This window comes from Aotus nancymaae, unplaced genomic scaffold (genome assembly GCF_030222135.1).
Source record: "Aotus nancymaae isolate 86718 unplaced genomic scaffold, 86718_ANA_hifiasm-v0.15.2.pri h1tg000049l, whole genome shotgun sequence".
Taxonomy (NCBI): Eukaryota; Metazoa; Chordata; class Mammalia; order Primates; family Aotidae; genus Aotus; species Aotus nancymaae.
Genome location: NW_026988463.1, coordinates 32,778,611 through 32,796,601, shown reverse-complemented (window position 1 = coordinate 32,796,601; position 17,991 = coordinate 32,778,611). Strand labels below are relative to the sequence as shown.

Below are 17,991 nucleotides of genomic sequence, written 5' to 3'. Positions count from 1 at the left end.
AAAGAAAACAAAAACAAAATTGGCCAGGTGCGGTGGCTCACTCCTGTAATCCCAGCACTTTGGGAGGCTGAGGTGGGCGGATTGCTCAAGCCCAGGAGCTCAAGACCATCCTGGGCAACATGGTGAGCGAGACTCTGTCTCTGCAAAAATAATGAAAATTAATCATGAGTAATCTGTGGCCCCAGTTACTCAGGAGGCTGAGGCTGGAGGATCACCTGAGCCTAGGAAGTTAAGGCTGCAGTAAGCCAAGATGGTGCCACTGCCCTCCAGCCTGGGTAACAGACCTTGTCTTGAAAAAAAAAAAAAAGAAAGAGGCTGCTATTTTTATATTTTTGTTTATGTGAGTTGGTCCCCAGGAGTAAAAGTTTCGGTAGTAATCCGTTCTTTCTTTAAGACTTCTTACATAAGAGCACAGAATGTTCAGTGAATCTTCATTAAAATGTCACATGTCCTAAATACAGAAATATATTATAAGGTAGGGAGGCCATGACAGCAAGCTATATAAAGCTATTTAATCTGAATTGGCTGGGTGCGGTGGCTCTTGCCTGTAATCCCAGCACTTTGGGAGGCCGAGGCAGGCAGATTATTTGAGGTCAGGACTTCAAGACCAGCCTGGGCAACATGGTGAAACCCTGTCTCTACTAAAAATTATAAAAATTAGCTGAATGTGGTAGTGCACACCTGTAATCTCAGCTACTCCGGAGGCTGAGGCAGGAGAATCGCTTGAACTTGGGAGGCGGAGGTTGCAGTGAGCTGAGATCACGTCACTGCACTGCAGCCTGGGTGACAGAGCAAGACTCTGTCTCAAAAAAAGTAAACAAAAAAAAATATATATATATATATCTGAATTGACTTTTCAACAAAATGCCAAAGTTGTGATCAGACAAACTTGATCTAATGTCTTAGATGAGATGAAGGGTCCTCTAGGTATGGAAAAAAGAACGTTCTTCAATCTTTCATTAGCTTTGAGCTGTTAAAAATAAGGGGAAAAGCCAGGCACGGTGGCCTGGTGGTTCATGCCTGTAATCCCAGCAACTCAAGAGGCTGAGGTGGGAGGATCTACTGAGCCCAGGATTTTGAGGCTGCAGTGAGTTATTATTATGCCACTGCACTCTAGCCCCTGGGTGACAGATTGAGACCCTCATTAAAAGATAATAATAGGGGCCGGGCGCGGTGGCTCACGCCTGTAATCCCAGCACTTTGGGAGGCCAAGGTGGGTGGATCATGAGGTCAAGAGATCGAGACCATCCTGGTCAGCATGGCGAAACCCCGTCTCTACTAAAAATACAAAAAATTAGCTGGGCATGGTGGCCCGTGCCTGTAATCCCAGCTACTCAGGAGGCTGAGGCAGGAGAATTGCCTGAACCCAGGAGGCGGAGGTTGCGGTGAGCCGAGATCGCGCCATTGCACTCCAGCCTGGGTAACAAGAGCGAAACTCTGTCTCAAAAAAAAAAAAAAAATAATAATAATAATAATAAAGGGAAGAGATACATTACTTGAAATTTTCAGTTTGTTGACTTTTCCCTTATTTCTTCATGATGGGCATTTTTCTTTTAAGACCGGGTCCCACCCTGTTGACCAGGCTGGAGTGCAGTGGCACAGTCATGACTCACTGCAGCCTTTACCTCCTGTGTTCAAATGATCCTCCTACCTCAGCCTCACTTCTTGAGTAGTTGGCACCACAGGCATGCACTACCATGCCCACCTATTGTATTTTCTGTAGAGATGCGGTTTTGCCATGCTGCCCAGGCTGCTCACGAAATCCTGGGCTCAAGCAGTTCACCTGTCTCGGCCTCCCAAAGCGCTAACATGCCTAGCCAACATGCCCAGCCATGATGGAACTTTTGAAATTTCCATTTCACTTACTTGGCTTAGAGCCCTAAAGGTCTGCTTTCTGAGAACTAAAATTCTTAGTGTTTTCATGATGGTTCTTGTTTTGTTTTTGCTTATTTAATCAGTTATTGCTATTAGAGGTTCTGTTTTTAGAAGTGCAGATAAGTAACCTGTTGAGACTTCCTATCAATGGTCACTTGAGACCTCTGTGACCACTGGATAACCCTTCTGTTTGAAGAGCTGTGTAATTGTAAGGCTGCGTCTTTTGACATGGCATGAAAACAGATTACAAAACTTGTAGCATATGAATAGAAAGTGAGAGCAGAGGTGATTCCAAGATTCCTTGTCTCCAAATAACTCAGGTTTGGAGGTAGGAGTTTAATAAAGTTTTTTGAGGGATTTTTTGTGTGTTTGTGAAAAATTTTTAATGTAAATGAAAGACTAAGAAGAGTACACTGTTTTAAGCCACTAGTAGTAACTGATGTTCTTTGTCTATTTTTCATAACTCTGAAATGCAAATTATTTGATAAAATTGGATCATCTTGCTTGCTTCTCGTGGTTAGACTATGACAGATTTACTCGGTATTGTATATTAACTTTCCCAACTTGTTCTTCACTTAACAAAAAGACTTAGCCCAGTTTTAAAATGTTGGTAGTTTCAATAATGAAAAAAGTTTAATCCTCTGCAGTGCCTCACGACTTTCCTGTTAGCCACATTGCAGAGATTTGAGGATGGCGGATTACATAGCTGCTAAGCCCTAGTATTAGTTTCTCATTTGGAGATTTGAAAGAGCAAGTAAGTAACACAAGTGTACTGCAGTTAATAAGGGGCAAATGGGGACTTTGTGCTACCTTAAACTACCCTGTTCTTTCTCCTTGTAAAATTATTCTGCACGTGAGCCTTTCTTTCTGACCTCTTCACAAAATGGAGGTTTTTGAAGAGATGAATTAATAAACAGATAAGCCTTTGGGTATTTAAATTATGTGACACAGTAATTCCTTAGTAACAGATGTTAGAGGATCTGCGTGACTCATTCGGATTATGTTCTGGCAAAATGGTAGGTAAATGCAACTTTACAGGAAAATTTACCTTAACTGTTGATACGGCTTTGGTGAGTGGATTGTCCTTCATCTTGGACCTCCAGTCTTTCAAGAAGGTTATAGAAATGGTTCCCTGAGTAAATAATAGCCATTTTCATTCATGTTGCCTACTGTCATTCTTTGTTATTGGTGACTTACCAAGAATCAGCAAAGTTTGAGATATTATTGAAGTGATTGTAAATATTTAGTGGATGAAGTGATTTACCTTACAGTTACTGAAATGTCTATATCATCTTACCTCTGCCTGTTCATTGTGCCAGAGGCTTCAGGCATGAGAGAGACTAAGAATAAAGTTAAGTTGATTACAGCAGAATTACATACTTTTACATTAACCAGATATAATGCCTGGGTCCTATCTTTATTAAGGATTCCAATTTAATTGTTATGGGTTGTAATGTGCTTCTAGGCAGCAAAGTTTGAGGACCTCCATGTTATATAATCTCCCCAACTGGATTACAGACTCTTAAAACAGAGATTATAATTATCTTACATTTCTCTCTTCAACATGAGTGTGACTATGAATTTCTTAGATTGCTAATTGTATACTTATTAAACACACCCTAAACATAAAAGAGCCAATTGTTTAGTTCCTCAGACTAAACAAATATCCAGAAAGGCATGGTAAAGTACAGTTATTTAGTAGATACTGTAGAATATAGAGCCCACTGATTTATGATGGGGGCACATTCCAATAAACCCATCCTAAGTTGAAAGCATTACAAGTTGAAAATGCATTTAATACTCTGATAAACCCATGATAAAGACAAAGTATTGTAAGTGGAACCATAATAAATTGGGGACTGTCTATACAAAGGAAAAAAATGGGCCAGGTTCAGTGACTCACACCTGTAATCCCAACACTTTGGGAGGCCAAGATGGGCGAATCACTTGAGGTCAGATGTTCGAGACCAGACTGGCCAACACCATGGTGAAACCCCATCCCTACCAAAAAAAAAATTTTTTTTTTTTTTTTTTTTTTTTTTTTTTTTTTTGAGATGGAACCTTGCTCTGTTGCCCAGGCTGGAGTGCAGTGGCACGATCTCAGCTCACTGCAACCTCTGCTTCCCAGGTTCAAGCGATCTTCCTGCCTCAGCACCCCCTAGGAGCTGGGATTACAGGCACAAGCCACCACGCCTGGCTGATTTTTGTATTTTTAGTAGAGATAGGGTTTCGCCATGTTGGCCAGGCTGGTCTTGAACTCCTGACCTCAGGTGATCCACCTGCCTCAGCCTCCCAAAGTGCTGGGATTACAAGCGTGAGCCACCATGCCCAGTCCCAAAAATATTTTTAAAAAATTAGCTAGGTGTGGTGGTGCACACCTTTAATCCCAGCTACTCAGGAGGCTGAGGCAGGAGAATCGCTTGAACACAGGAGGTGGAGGTTGCAGTGAGCCAAGATAGTGCCACTGCACTCCAGCCTGGGTAACAGAGCGAGACTCCATCTCAAAAAAAAAAAAAGGAAAAAAGAAGGAAATGGTAGTTGTGAAGTAAAGTAGGGCTTAATCAGGAAAGGCTTCTGTAAAGAAGTATGGTCACATCTTGAAGGAAGTAAAGGACTTCTGTTGAAAAGCAGCAAGGATTTGTTAGATAAGCTTAGGTAGCCTGGGGGAACCATGACTCAGAGTAACAAAAGTCCTCTACTAGAATATAGAAAGGTGTTTATTATGTTTGGAAGCTTGTGTGTTTGAACCATTTATGATGTATCCTAAACTAAGCTTTGGTTATGTTCTGAGATTATTCAGTCCTGTTCAGACCTCCACTGAGTGTCTTTCTTCTTTGTTAAGAGTAGAAGTTGGAAAACCTGTATTTCCTCTTCAGAGAGACTTGCAGGTCTAGAACAACAGGTTATGGTACGTGTTATATTGCACATAAAGAATGTTATGGCCGGGAGTGGTGGCTGATGCCTGCAATCCCAGCACTTTGGGAGGACCACTAGAGCCCAGAAATTTGAGACCAGCCTGGGCAACATAGCAAGACCTTGTCTCTACTAAAAATCATAAGGGAAAAGAAAATGTTTCATCTATGTGGGTGGATGATTCTAAAGTAGCAGAGATGTAGACAGAGAAGTGACAGCTCTTCAGTGGAAAAGACCCCCAGTTCAAGAACTAGGCTAGCCTTATTAAGTTCTCAAAGACTTCAGTGTTGAGAGAGAGAGAGAGAGTGTGTGTATGTGTGTGTGTTTGTGTTTTAGAGACAGGGTCTCACCGTGTCACCCAGGCTAGTCTTGAGCTCCTGGGTTTAAACAATCTACCCAACTCAGCCTCCCAAAGTGCTGGGATTACAAGTGTCAGCCACTGTAGCCAGCCTATATTAATAGAACTGTACCATAACATTTAATTATATTAATAAAATTTGTATTGAATCTTAAAAGGCACTTGGGAAGAGTGGGGCTGAGAAAAGAAACCAGTACAACAAAAATACTATAAAAATATATCCTTAGTCTCCAGGAGCTTATAGTTAAGAATACAAGGCAGATTGACACTATTTCCTGTGTGTTTTATAGCAAGAAGCAACAGATAAATCCTGCGAGTTTAGAAGTAATAGTAAGGATTCAGATGCACAGAATTGGGAGAGCATTCTGGATTTTTTGGATTGATGGGATAGTGTGACTTGAGTCATACTGTTTGGGGGTTGGAATTGTCTTTAGCACCAGTGCTGTGTGACCTTGGATAACAAAGACACAGGTGCAGTTTAGAGGTGTGGAAATAGATGAATAAAGAGCTGTACGTAACAGTACTTGATGTTTAGAGTTTGTATATCAAAGATAGGACCAACTTTCCTATCATCCAAGCATTTATTGAGCATTACTGTTTGCTCAGCATATGTTAGGCATTACCTGGGGGATAACAAAGACGTTAAAAACATGTTTTCTTCCTTGAAGTATTGATAATGTTGTTGAGGAGATGACTGATACATGTGAAAAGATTACTGAGAAGTATGGTACAAAATAGACAGTATGATGATACTTTGTGTGGCCCAGACTGAGTGCTCTCTAGGAGTTCAGGAGAAATAAGAGAGGAAGATTGGATACAGTGGAATTCAAGCCAGACCCTGATGGAGCCAGATCAGGGGTCTTAAATTGGGGTCTATAGATATGCTTCAGGGAGTCTGAAATCTCCCTTAAAATGCTATGCTGCTTTGTACAAAAGCACAGTTTTAAGGGAGAGAGGTCTTAATACTTTCATCATATTTGCAAAACCTTTTCTGCTCCTCTAAAATGTTAATATTGGTACCTATATGAATAAGGACACAGGGCTTGGGAATTGAGTATGGCATTTATAGGGCACAGTGAGTAACCTTGCCAGGATAAGCCTCCCCTCCCATAGGGAGCACGTAGTACATGATTGCAGAGAGATTTGCGTTAAGTGATGGCCCTAGTAATGGAGGAGAAAGATTGACTTTACCTCCGCTAATGCTCTTCACTGTGCTGTAGCCTTTCAAAAATTTATGTTTGGTTTCCTAGGAAAACATTAATGTGCTCAAGAAGGGATGATATATCATTCTAAATATTGTATGACTTTGCCATCTTGCTTTTTAACTGCAGGAGTCAGAAAATTAGAAATAGACTTCGAATGTAGAACTACTTCATTTTGTAACATTCAAAATGAGCCTTTATGTCATGGCCAGATGGCACCTTAGATTCATCTTTTCTGCTCTGAGTAATTGATAGTGTATAAGAGGTGCCATATTCTGGGACAGAGTCTTGAATTCATGTCTCAGAAAGGCCGAGGGGGAGACATGCATCTTTTATGAGATAGAGGCAGTGTTTTGTCAAGAAAGGTGCTGATATTTTACTTCTCATGCATTAGCCTAATTTTTCCTCCTTCTGTAGCTCCAGCTTCATCTTTCTTCACTCCCTGTCCTATGCTCTGCCATACTGAAGAGCCAGTAGTCAGCATATATGATGATATTTCTAAGCACCATGTTTTTGATTATGCTTTTCCTGCTGCCTGGACTATCTTGCTCATCTTGATCTGCTGGTTTTTTCTTTCAGTCTTTTTTTTTTTTTTTTTGAGATGGAGATTTGTTCTTGTTGCCCAGGCTGGAGTGCAATGGCATGATCTTGGCTCACCACAACTTCCGCCTGCCGGGTTCAAGCGATTCTCCTGCCTCAGCCTCCCAGGTAGCTGGGATTACAGGCATTCGCCACCATGCCTGGCTAATTTTGTATTTTTAGTAGAGATAGGGTTTCTCCATGTTGGTCAGGATGATCTCAAACTCTCGACCTCAGGTGATCCACCTGCTTCAGCCTCCCAAAGTGCTGGGATTACAGACGTGAGCCACTGTGCCCAGCCCTCTTTCATTCTTTAAGATCCAACTTTGGCTGGGCACAGTGGCTCACACCTGTAATCCCAGCTCTTTGGGAGGCCGAGGTGGGTGGATTACTTGAGATCAGGAGTTCAAAACCAGCCTGGTCAACATGGTGAAACCCCATCTTTAGTAAAACTACAAAAATTAGAAAAGTTAGCCTGGGCAACAGAGTGAGACTACATCTCAAAAAAAAAAAAAAAAAAAAAAAAATCCAACATTGTTGTTCTCTCTTCGATGAATCTCTGAGAATAAGTTTTCTCCTTCATGTTCCCAGAGTACCCTGTTTGTCTCCATGGCTGTTTCTTTTTTTTGTAGAGATGGAGTTTCATCATCATACCCAGGTGGCCTCTAATTCCTGGGCTCAAGCTTATCTTCCTGCCTGGGCTTCCAAAAGTGCTGGGATTACAGGCATGGGACAACAATGCCCGGCCTCTGTCACTCTATTTTAAACTCTCTGAAGGCAGAAATTGTTTTATTACTAGCACCTAAAGAGCATCGTTCCTGACAATAAGAAGCCAGGAATTGGAGAAACCCAATATGATTCCCAGATTTTTGGCTTTATTTACTGGTTTTTTATATCATCTTAATTGGATTGCAGGCTGTTAGGAGTCTTTGCGTTGCTTCTGATGAAAGATAATCATTGAGGCCAGGCACGTGGATTACACCTATAATCCTAACACTTTGGTAGGTCAAAGCAGGCAGATTGCTTAAGCTCAGGAATTTGAGACCAATCTGGGCAGTGTGGCAAAACTCCATCTCTACAAAATATGTAAAAATTAGCCAGTCATGATAGTGCATGCCTGTGGTCCTAGCTACTCTGAAGGCCGAGGTAGGACGGTTGCTTGAGCCCTGGGGACAGAGGTTGCAGTCAACTGTGTTCTCGCCATTGCACTCCAGCCTGGGCAACAGAATGAGACCCTGTCTCAAAAAGAAAGAGAGGGAGAGGGAGGGGGAAGGAATGATTGCTTATATTAGAGTAATACCAGAAAATATTGATGGAAGGGAAGAGAGATATTTAGATTTAAGAAGATATGTTTAGGAATAAATATACTGAGATTTTTTTTTTTTTTTTTTTTTTTTTGAGACAGAGTCTCACTCTGTTGCCAGGCTGGAGCGGTGGCGACAATCTTGGCTCCCTGCAGCCTCTGCCTCCCGGATTCAAGCGATTCTTCCACCTCAGCCTCCTGAGTAGCTGGTACTACAGGTGTGTGCCACCACGCCCCGCTAATTTTTGTATTTTTAGTAGAGATGGGGTTTCACTATGTTGGCCAGGATGGTCTCGATCTCTTGACCTCGTGATCCGTCCACCTTGGCCTCCCAAAGTGCTGGGATTACAGGCATGAGCCACCGCGCCTGGCCGAGATGTATTTAGTACTTAATGATTAAATAAAGGGAGGGGAAGATGATGAGATGATGATGCTAGCTAAAATATTAGATATGAGGTAAGAGAAATGATGTAGAGTTAGTGTTTGTAGTTTATAGTCTTCATTAAGACAAGCACCTCTTCTCGCTGACTGTATTGCATGAGCTCTGCAGTTGATGGGTATATAGTCTTGTCTTCATGTACTGCATTTGGTTGTGAGGTACTCTGTTAGTATTCATTATTGATGACGGTCCCAGAAATGTTGTAGTCATGTGAGGTTTGAAGTCTGGGAAAGGAATCCATATGAGGAATGGCACTAATGGCAGAGGTCTTTTTAAAGAATTTTAAAAATTATTAATTGGCATAAACTACTAGTCCCTCTCATAGAACTACTTTTCAGGACGCCTTGTTTATTGCCGTTTCCTTTAGTCTCAACCTAATTACAAGCACCTTGCAATTATTTCAGTATCTAATTTTGTAGCAGTCTTATTTAAGAATAAAAACCCAGCCAGGCACAGTGGCTCACGCTTGTAATCCTAGCACTTTGGGAGGCCGAGACAGGCGGATCACTTGAGGTCAGGAGTTCAAGACCAGCCTGGGCAACATGGTGAAACCCCGTATCTACAAAAATATAACAGTTAACCACGTGTGGTGGTGCACACCTATAATCCCAGCTGTATGGGAGACTGAGGCAGGAGAATCGCCTGAAGCCGGGAGGCTGAGGCACTGCGGCACTCCAGCCTGGGCGACAGAGCAAAGCTCTGTCTTAAAAAAAAAAAAAAAAAAGGAATTAAAAATTCTCACAATCCAACATGAGACAACTCAATTTAAAAATGGGCAAAAGATTTGAGTAGACATCATTCTAAAGAAAATACACAAATGGCCAGTTAGCACATGAAAAGATGTTCAACATCATTACTTTCAGAAATGTTTTGGAATTCCAAAAATATTTGGAAATCTTTTTTTACGTTTTTTGGAAAATAGTTTGACATAAAATTACCCTGTGACCTGGCAGTTTTACTTCTACTATATTCAAAATAACTGAAAAGCATTCAAACAAATGTCCAAACATGGACATTATAACACTATTCTAAAAGGTAGAATCAACCCAAATATTCACCAGCTAATTAATTAATAAGTGAAGTGTGGTGCCTACATACAATGAAATATTATTCTCAGCCATAAAGAAGAATGAAGTGCTGATACATAGTACAGCATGGGTGAACCTTGAAAACATGCTAAGTGAAAGCAGCCAGCATTTAGACTTCTCAGAATAAGCAGTGCACAGAGACAGAACGTAGATGATTGATTGCCAGAGGATGGAAAAGGGGAGAATGGAGAGTGGTTACCAAAGGGTGTGTTTTTGGGATGATGGAAATGTTCTGGTAATTCCGGTGTGGTTGCACAACACTGAATATACTAAAATCCACTGAATGGTGCACCTAGAAATGGTGCGTTTTATTTTATTTATTTATTTAAGGACTGGGTCTTGTTCTGTTCTTCAGGCTTCAGTGCAGTGGCATGGTCACGGCTCACTGTAACCTTGACCACCCAGACGCAAGTCATTCTCCCACCTCAGCCTCCTGAGTAGCTGGGACTACAGGTGTACATCACCACACCCAGATAATTTTTTAAAAAATTTAATTTAGCCGGGCGCTGTGACTCTTAGGGAGGCACAGGCGGGAGGATAGCTTGATCCCAGGAGTTCGAGACCTGCCTGGGCAATATAGCAAGACCTTGTTCTCCACAAAAAAGGAAAAAAACAAACAAAAAATAAGTATAAGAAAAAAATTTTAATTAAAAAAAAATTTTTTTTTGGCCGGGCGCGGTGGCTCACGCCTGTAATCCCAGCACTTTGGGAGGCCGAGGCGGGTGGATCACGAGGTCAAGAGATCGAGACCATCCTGGTCAACATGGTGAAACCCTGTCTCTATTTAAAAATACAAAAAAAAAATTAGCTGGGCATGGTGGCGCGTGCCTGTAATCCCAGCTACTCAGGAGGCTGAGGCAGGAGAATTGCCTGAACCCAGGAGGCGGAGGTTGCGATGAGCCGAGATCGCGCCATTGCACTCCAGCCTGGGTAGCAAGAGGGAAACTCCGTCTCGAAAAAAAAAAAAAAAAAAAAAAATTTTTAGAGATGGGATCTCACTGTGTTGCCCAGGCTGGTCTCAAATTCCTGGGCTAAAGTGATCTTCTCGCCTTTGCCTCCCAAAATGTTGGGATTACAGGTGTGAGCCACTGTGCCTGGCCCTGAATTTTATGTTATGTGGACTTTATGAATGTGAATATCAATACTGAAAAAAGAATAACAAGTTAAAAAAATTTGCAATATTTCCGTATGCCCTACTCTGTGTTTGAGATGGGCAAAATTCAGACATTCAGGAGATGCTCTTACCTGATTCAAACTGTTTCGCAGTTCCTGTGGAGACTGCTGAGCAGTTACTCAGCTTACGTTCCCAGGAAGTAGCAGAGCCCTGTTCATATTTACATTCTTTTAGTTTTTAATTTTCTGCTATTTTTTTTTTTTTTTTTTTTTTTTTTTGAGCTGGAGTTTCGCTCTTGTTACCCAGGCTGGAGTGCAATGGCACGATCTCGGCTCACCGCAACCTCCGCCTCCTGGGTTCAGGCAATTCTCCTGCCTCAGCCTCCCGAGTAGCTGGGATTACAGGCACGCGCCACCATGCCCAGCTAATTTTTTGTATTTTTAGTAGAGACGGGGTTTCACCATGTTGACCAGGATGGTCTCGATCTCTTGACCTCGTGATCCACCCGCCTCGGCCTCCCAAAGTGCTGGGATTACAGGCGTGAGCCACCGCGCCCGGCTCTGCTATTTTTTAATTTAAAAAATTCTTTATGCTGCAGAAAGCTTTATTCCATTTGGTCCAAGGCTTGGGAGAGGACTTCAGGGTGGTTTGAAAAATATATTCTTTTAAATAAATGGAAATAGATTGGCTTGGTGTACATTTTTCTAAACATGTATTTTGCTTATATAAATCGTATTATGTATACATGTATGCAAATAAGTAGATATGTATGTATGTGCATTTAGTAATTAGGATCATACCATCCATTTTCCCACAGAGTTATTTTTGCCACAGATCATGTGTATATTTCTGGATTCTGTTTTATTTAATTGGTCTAATTGCCGCTTTGGTTTTTTTGGAATTGAGACAAGGTCTCACTCTGTCATCCAGGCTGGACTACAGTGGCACAATTATAACCCAGTGCAGCCTCAAACTCCTGGCTCAAGGGATCATCCCATCTCAGCCTCCTGAGTTGAATAGATGGGATTACAGGCACGTGCCACCACACCTGGCTAATTTCTTGTGGAGAACGATGGCTCACTATGTTGCTCAGGCTGGTCTTGAAGGCCTGGCCTCAAGCAGTCCTCCCGCCTCAGCTTCCCAAAGTTCTGGGATTATGGGTGGGAACCACTGTGGCCAGCCAGGTCTAATTGCCTATTTTTAAGCTTTTACTCTACTTATGTAGTTTTCTTTTTTTTTATTTTATATTTTAAAGAATATTTTTAGCGGTGGTTTTATTGTATGCTTATGTAGTCTTAATTAGTGTACCTTTGTGATGAGTCGATATCCGGTAGTATCTGCCCTCAAACTTTGTTGTTTTTCAAGAGCAGTTTAATTTTCTTGGCCTTCTTTTATTGCTATATAAATTTTAGAATTGGTTGTCAATTTCCATTAGAAAAAACCTGGTAGAATTTTATGTTGGAGATTGTATTGAACCCCAGAGGATTAATTTGGGAATAGGTGACATCTTTACACTAGTTTTCCCATCTATGAGCATGATATACATCCCTTTATTTAGGATGTCTTTAATTTCTCTCAGTAATACTTTATAGTTTTTTATGTAGAGGTATTGTACAATATGGGCTTCCTTCCACATTGGACTTAAAAATGTACTTATTTCTTTTTTAATAGTAGTTAGTTTAGATGAACCATATGTATTTTTAAACTTTTCTGAGGGTATTGAAGACTATTTGAAATCCTTCTGTATTAAAAATGATGCTAATGAAAATCCTTGACAAATGTATATGCTTGAGACCTGATGACAGCTTCTGGTTAGGATCTCCATGTCTTTTCTTACTTAGCTGAACTAAACCCTGCCTCTGTCTCTGTCTCTCTGTCTCTCTCTCTCCCTCTACTTCGCCCCCTCTCCCCGCCCCTAGTGTGTGTGTGTGTGTGTGTGTGTGTATGTGTGTGTGTGTGTCTGTCTCTCTGTCTCCCCTGAATGCCTCCTCTTCCGGACCATTCCGTTGGTCCTTAACTTGAGGCTGGAGCGAGCTGTCATCCTCCAAAGCTTGGCGGCCTAGAAGCCCTCTCTCTCTTACAAGCCAGTGGCCCCTCCAGTTTTCCTAATTGTATACTACAGTATTGTAATTTTTTTTTTTTGGAGACGGAGTCTCGCTCTCTCACCGGGCTGGAGTGCAGTGGTGTGATCTCGGCTCACTACAGCCTCTACCTCCCAGGTTCAAGTGATTCTCCTGCCTCAGCCTCCCAAGTAGCTGGGACTACAGGTGTGTGCCACCATGCCCAGCTAATTTTTATATTTTTAGTAGAGACGAAGTTTCACCATGTAGGCCAGGATGGTCTTGATCTCTTGACCTCATGATCCGCCCACCTCAGCCTCCCAAAGTGCTGGGATTACAGGCGTGAGCCACAGCACCCGGTCCAGTATTGTAATTTTTAAAGATAGATTTTGCTTTCCAGTTTTGTGTTATCTCTACTTAGAAGAGATGGAAGAGGAAGGAAAAGTTTGTAAATTACCTTCTTTAGCCAAGGAAGGGTATTATTTTCACTTTCTTATTGTCCCATCCACTTGGTATTTTAGAGTAGCTCTTTGTCCTACCACCATACCACCAAAAACAACAATTAAAATGACAACAGAAACAAGTGAAGAAATAGCATAACTTATTGATTACCTCCTATGTACAAGGTACTAATCTAAGCACTATAAATACTATACCTCATTTTAAAAACCAACTCAGGGTCAGGCGTGGTGGCTCATACCTATAATCTCAGCACTTTAGGACACCGAGCTGGGAGAATTGCTTGAAGCCAGGAGTTTGAGACCAGCCTGGGCAACATAGAGAGACTCATCTCTACAAAAAATAAAAACCTTAGCTGAGTGCAGTGGCCCTCACTGTTATTCCCAGCTACCCAGGAGGCTGAGGTGGGAGGATCCCTTGGGGCCAGAAGGCGGAGGCTGCAGTGAGCTATGATCCTGCCACTACACTTCAGCCTGGTGACAGATCAAGACCCCAACTCTAAAAACAAATGAAACAAAAACAGTCTTATCTAGTCAGTCATCCCCATTTTATTTGTGAAGACATTGAAGTCTAAAAGTTTAAGCAAGATACCAAATTCACACAGCTGGTACACAGTTGGAGCTGGGATACAAGCCAGCTGTTACTGTGAATTTGAGGTGGTATTGTATTATTTTACCTCCCTGCTTACTCTTGGTGCTTACCAGGGCCTCTGAAGTGGCTGGAGCAAGGGTTGAGTTAGAATGTGGTACATGCAGTACGATGCCGACATCATGGTCGTGTGATTTGTTTGTATTTCTCGTTTTCTTTTTTGTGGGGCTTCTGATTTTTTGATAGACTTCTGATTTATATTAGATCCCTGATGCATGTAGAAAGTTTTTGGTCTTGGTTGAAGAATGAGATTATTCTACTTCGGATGAATAGCAAACATAATTGTAAAATGAAGTAGAAATTAATTTGCCTTACCTATTCTATTCAGATCCCCTGCAGTTTTTATGAATGTTGTCTAGCCTTTGTATGACAAGTTCTGTACATCTCTGTGACATTCCATTCCATTGGTTCTCTTCCGGTCCTTTTTTCCCACCTTACCCTCTGGGTTGGCCTAGCCCCTCGTGCATACACCTGTCTTAGAGCTTTCTGTATCATACTGAAGTGAGTTATTCATATGTCAGTCTTCACAGCTGGCCAGTAATTTCTGCAAGAGTAGAAAATGGGCCCTGTTCTTCCTCGTAGCGCTGGTGACTAACACAGCCCTGATACGGTGGTCTGTTACTAGTAGACGCGGACATAAGGCCTGCGCTGTAGGGCTTTATTGCTTTCACTCAGACTTCCTAAAGAAAGAAGCAAGAGTCTCTGTGTCTCCAGCATCTCTCCATTATGGCTCTGCTATCAGAGGCATTTTAAAGCTAAGCTCTGATTGTAGTTTTGTACCTCAGAGATGTCAGTGACCGACTGTCGCCTATTGCATAAAAAGTCCCTATTTCTTAGCTCTCTGTCATTCAGATTCCTCCATGGTCCTGTCCTCACTGAACTCGTTCTTCATGTGCATTCTGCATTAATTAAACAGGGCTATGTGCTTATCCCCTTTTTTTCTGTCTCTGTGCTTTTGCCTGTATTGTGTCTTCTCTGTACCCTTCACCTGCCAAAATCTTACTACCCATTCTTCAGATGCCCAGTATAAATGCTGGTTACTCCATGAAGCTTTCTGTGATCTCCCTGCCTTCTCTGACCTCTACCCAAAGAGGTCTTTTTCCCATCTGAACTTTTTTTCTTCTAAGGAAAGCAACACTACCATGTGAACTCTTAATAGCATGTGGATTATGACATAGCATTATTTTTATACCCTACTAAGTGATCAGTTTCTAGAGCACAAGGTCTTGCCTTTGTTTTCTCTGCTGTTTTGCATTAATTACTGCATTGACTGTACAGGGTGAGTATCCCTTATCCAAAGTGCTTGGGATCAGAAGTGTTTTCTATTTTAATTTTTTTTTTTTTTTTTGAAATGTTTGCATATATGTGATGAGATACCTTGAGGATGGGACCCAAGTCCAAACATGAAATTTACTTGTTTTTTTTGTATGCACCTTATAGAGTGAAGGTAATTTTACATAATATTTTAAATAATTGTGTTCATGAAGCAAGTTTTTACTCTGTTTTACCTGCAGCCCATTACATGAGGTCAAGTGTGGAATTTTCCACTTGTGATGTCATTTCAGTGCTCAAAAAGTTTCAGATTTTGGGCTGGGCAGAGTGGTTCACACCTGCCATCCCAGCACTTTGGGTGCCTGTGATGGGTGGATCACTGGTGGTGGGTGCTTATAATCTCAGCTACTTTGGAGGCTGAGGCAGGAGAATCGCTTGAACCTGGGAGGCGGAGGTTGCAGTGAGCCGAGATTGTGCCAGTGCACTCCAGCCTGGGTGACAGAGCAAGACTCTGTCTCAAAAAAAAAAATAAATCTCAGATTTTGGAGCATTTCGGATTTCAGGTTTTTAGATTAGGATGCTTTCAGCCTGTATGTGAATTATACTGAATGTAAATTAACTTTTGATTTTTTAGTTTCAAGGAAACTGCTCAGAGGACTGTCAAAAATTGTTCCTCTGCTTTGGCTCACAAATAAATGCATGCAATTCAGAAACTATGTAGGTTTAAACAGTGTTTCATTCTTAGAACTTCAATTTAGGAAAGAATTTCTTTTCCAGATGGGTGTTTATGTTTTAGTCACGATTCTTTATTATTGACTATCGTCCTTGGTTTCTAGGGCACTGTGTTTAGTCTTGAGTCAGAGGAGGAGGAATACCCTGGAATCACTGCGGAAGATAGCAATGACATTTATATCCTGCCCAGCGACAACTCTGGACAAGTCAGTCCCCCAGAGTCTCCAACTGTGACCACTTCCTGGCAGTCTGAGAGCCTACCTGTCTCACTGTCAGCTAGCCAGAGTTGGCACACAGAAAGCCTGCCAGTGTCTCTAGGCCCTGAGTCCTGGCAGCAGATTGCAATGGATCCTGAAGAAGTGAAAAGTTTAGACAGCAACGGAGCTGGAGAGAAGAGTGAGAACAACTCCTCCAATTCTGACATCGTGCACGTGGAGAAAGAAGAAGTACCTGAGGGCGTGGAAGAGGCTGCTGTGGCTCCTGTGGTCCTGCCAGCAGGGGCGCTGCAAGAGGCACTTCCTGAAGCCCCAGCTCCCTTGCTTCCACACATCACTGCCACCTCCTTGCTGGGAGCAAGGGAACCTGACACAGAAGTGATCACAGGTGAGAAGTCCAGCCCTGCTACATCTCTGTTTGTAGAACTTGGTGAAGAAGAGGTAAAAGCAGCAACAGTTGAAGCTACTGAAGTGGAGGAGGTGGTTCCCACACTGGAACCCACAGAAATGCTGCTGAGTGAGAAGGAGACCAACGAAAGGGAAGAGAGCCCTGTGGAAGAGCCGCCCCCCGCCGGCGAGGTGAAGCCCATGCCGCTGTCGGAGGGCAAGTCTATACTGCTGTTTGGAGGGGCTGCTGCTGTTGCCATCCTGGCAGTGGCCGTTGGGGTAGCGCTGGCTCTGAGAAAGAAATAGGTTTTTCAGAAGAGAAGGAGAAGGTTGTAAGGTTTGAGTTGTACTGGCTGGAATTTGAACTGCCAGCAACTGTGTGAACATTTGTGGGACACTCTGGGATAACTGGGGACTTCTCAACATGGCAGTGGATTGACCCACATGTTAGGGCTTAAGGTGGGGCATTCATGTTCGTCTGACTATAAATCCCAAGGGCCTCGGCTCATGCTAAATTGAGAATCTTAAGGGTAAAGCACCCCCTTCCGGACAGGGTTTCTCAGCCTTGGCACTAGTGATATTCTGGTCATTTTCTGTGGCGGGGCTGTCCTGTGTGTGCTGGGATGTTCAGCAGCATCCCTGGCCTCCACCCACTAGATGTCAGGGGCATCCCACTCTCAGATGACAACCAAAAATGTCTCTAGACATTGCCAAATGTCCCCTGTGACAGCATCATCCCCCATTGAGAGCCACTGCTTTAGAGGGAGAGGGTGTGCTTAGGAAGAATTGGGATAGAAATTCCCAGCCGAGAGCTTAGCCATGGGCTCCTCAGCAACTGACTTGTCAGCTCTTAATCCCCTTAGAGTTTCATCCTTCCTGATGAGCAGGCTGGGCTCTGCAGCCACTCCTTTTTTGTCCCCCTGCCCCTCATCCTGGAGTGTGAGGGTGCTCGCCTGTCCCCTCAGCTGCCTCTCAGGGACTGCACTGTTCCTCTTCACCCCCAGGTTCCTGCTAAGATCCCACAGGAGAGGACTTGCTCAGACCTGTCAAGTCCCCAAAGCTTCCTGCAACTCCACCTTGTAAAAATGATGCCTTTAGGAGTCTTTGAAACATATATACAGAGAAAATAATATGAAAGAGACCTGGGGTCCTCACTTGGGAATGAAATTGCAAGTAACTTTGGCTAGAGAGACACATTTGTCTTGTGTCAAGGAAGGAGGATAACCTGGATGACCTTCTGAGGTCTCTTCAGCCCTTTTCCTAGTGGTCACCCACTCACTGTAGGTACTTGCCAGCAGCATCTCTCTTGCTGGATGGTCACTGTCTGTAACCCTGGGCTAGTATATG

General features: G+C 42.7%; 1 protein-coding gene across 1 annotated transcript in view; it reads left to right on the top strand.

The window, feature by feature from the left end:
- Positions 1-17,980, top strand: part of BCL2L13 (BCL2 like 13) — a 92,501-nt gene extending 74,521 nt beyond the window's left edge. The window contains 3 exon segments of the mRNA XM_021673952.2: positions 16,147-16,539; positions 16,541-16,576; positions 16,579-17,980. Of these exon segments, the coding sequence (XP_021529627.2) occupies positions 16,147-16,539; positions 16,541-16,576; positions 16,579-16,950 (801 nt within the window). The 3' untranslated portion in view covers positions 16,951-17,980.
- Positions 17,981-17,991: the final 11 nt, after the last annotated feature.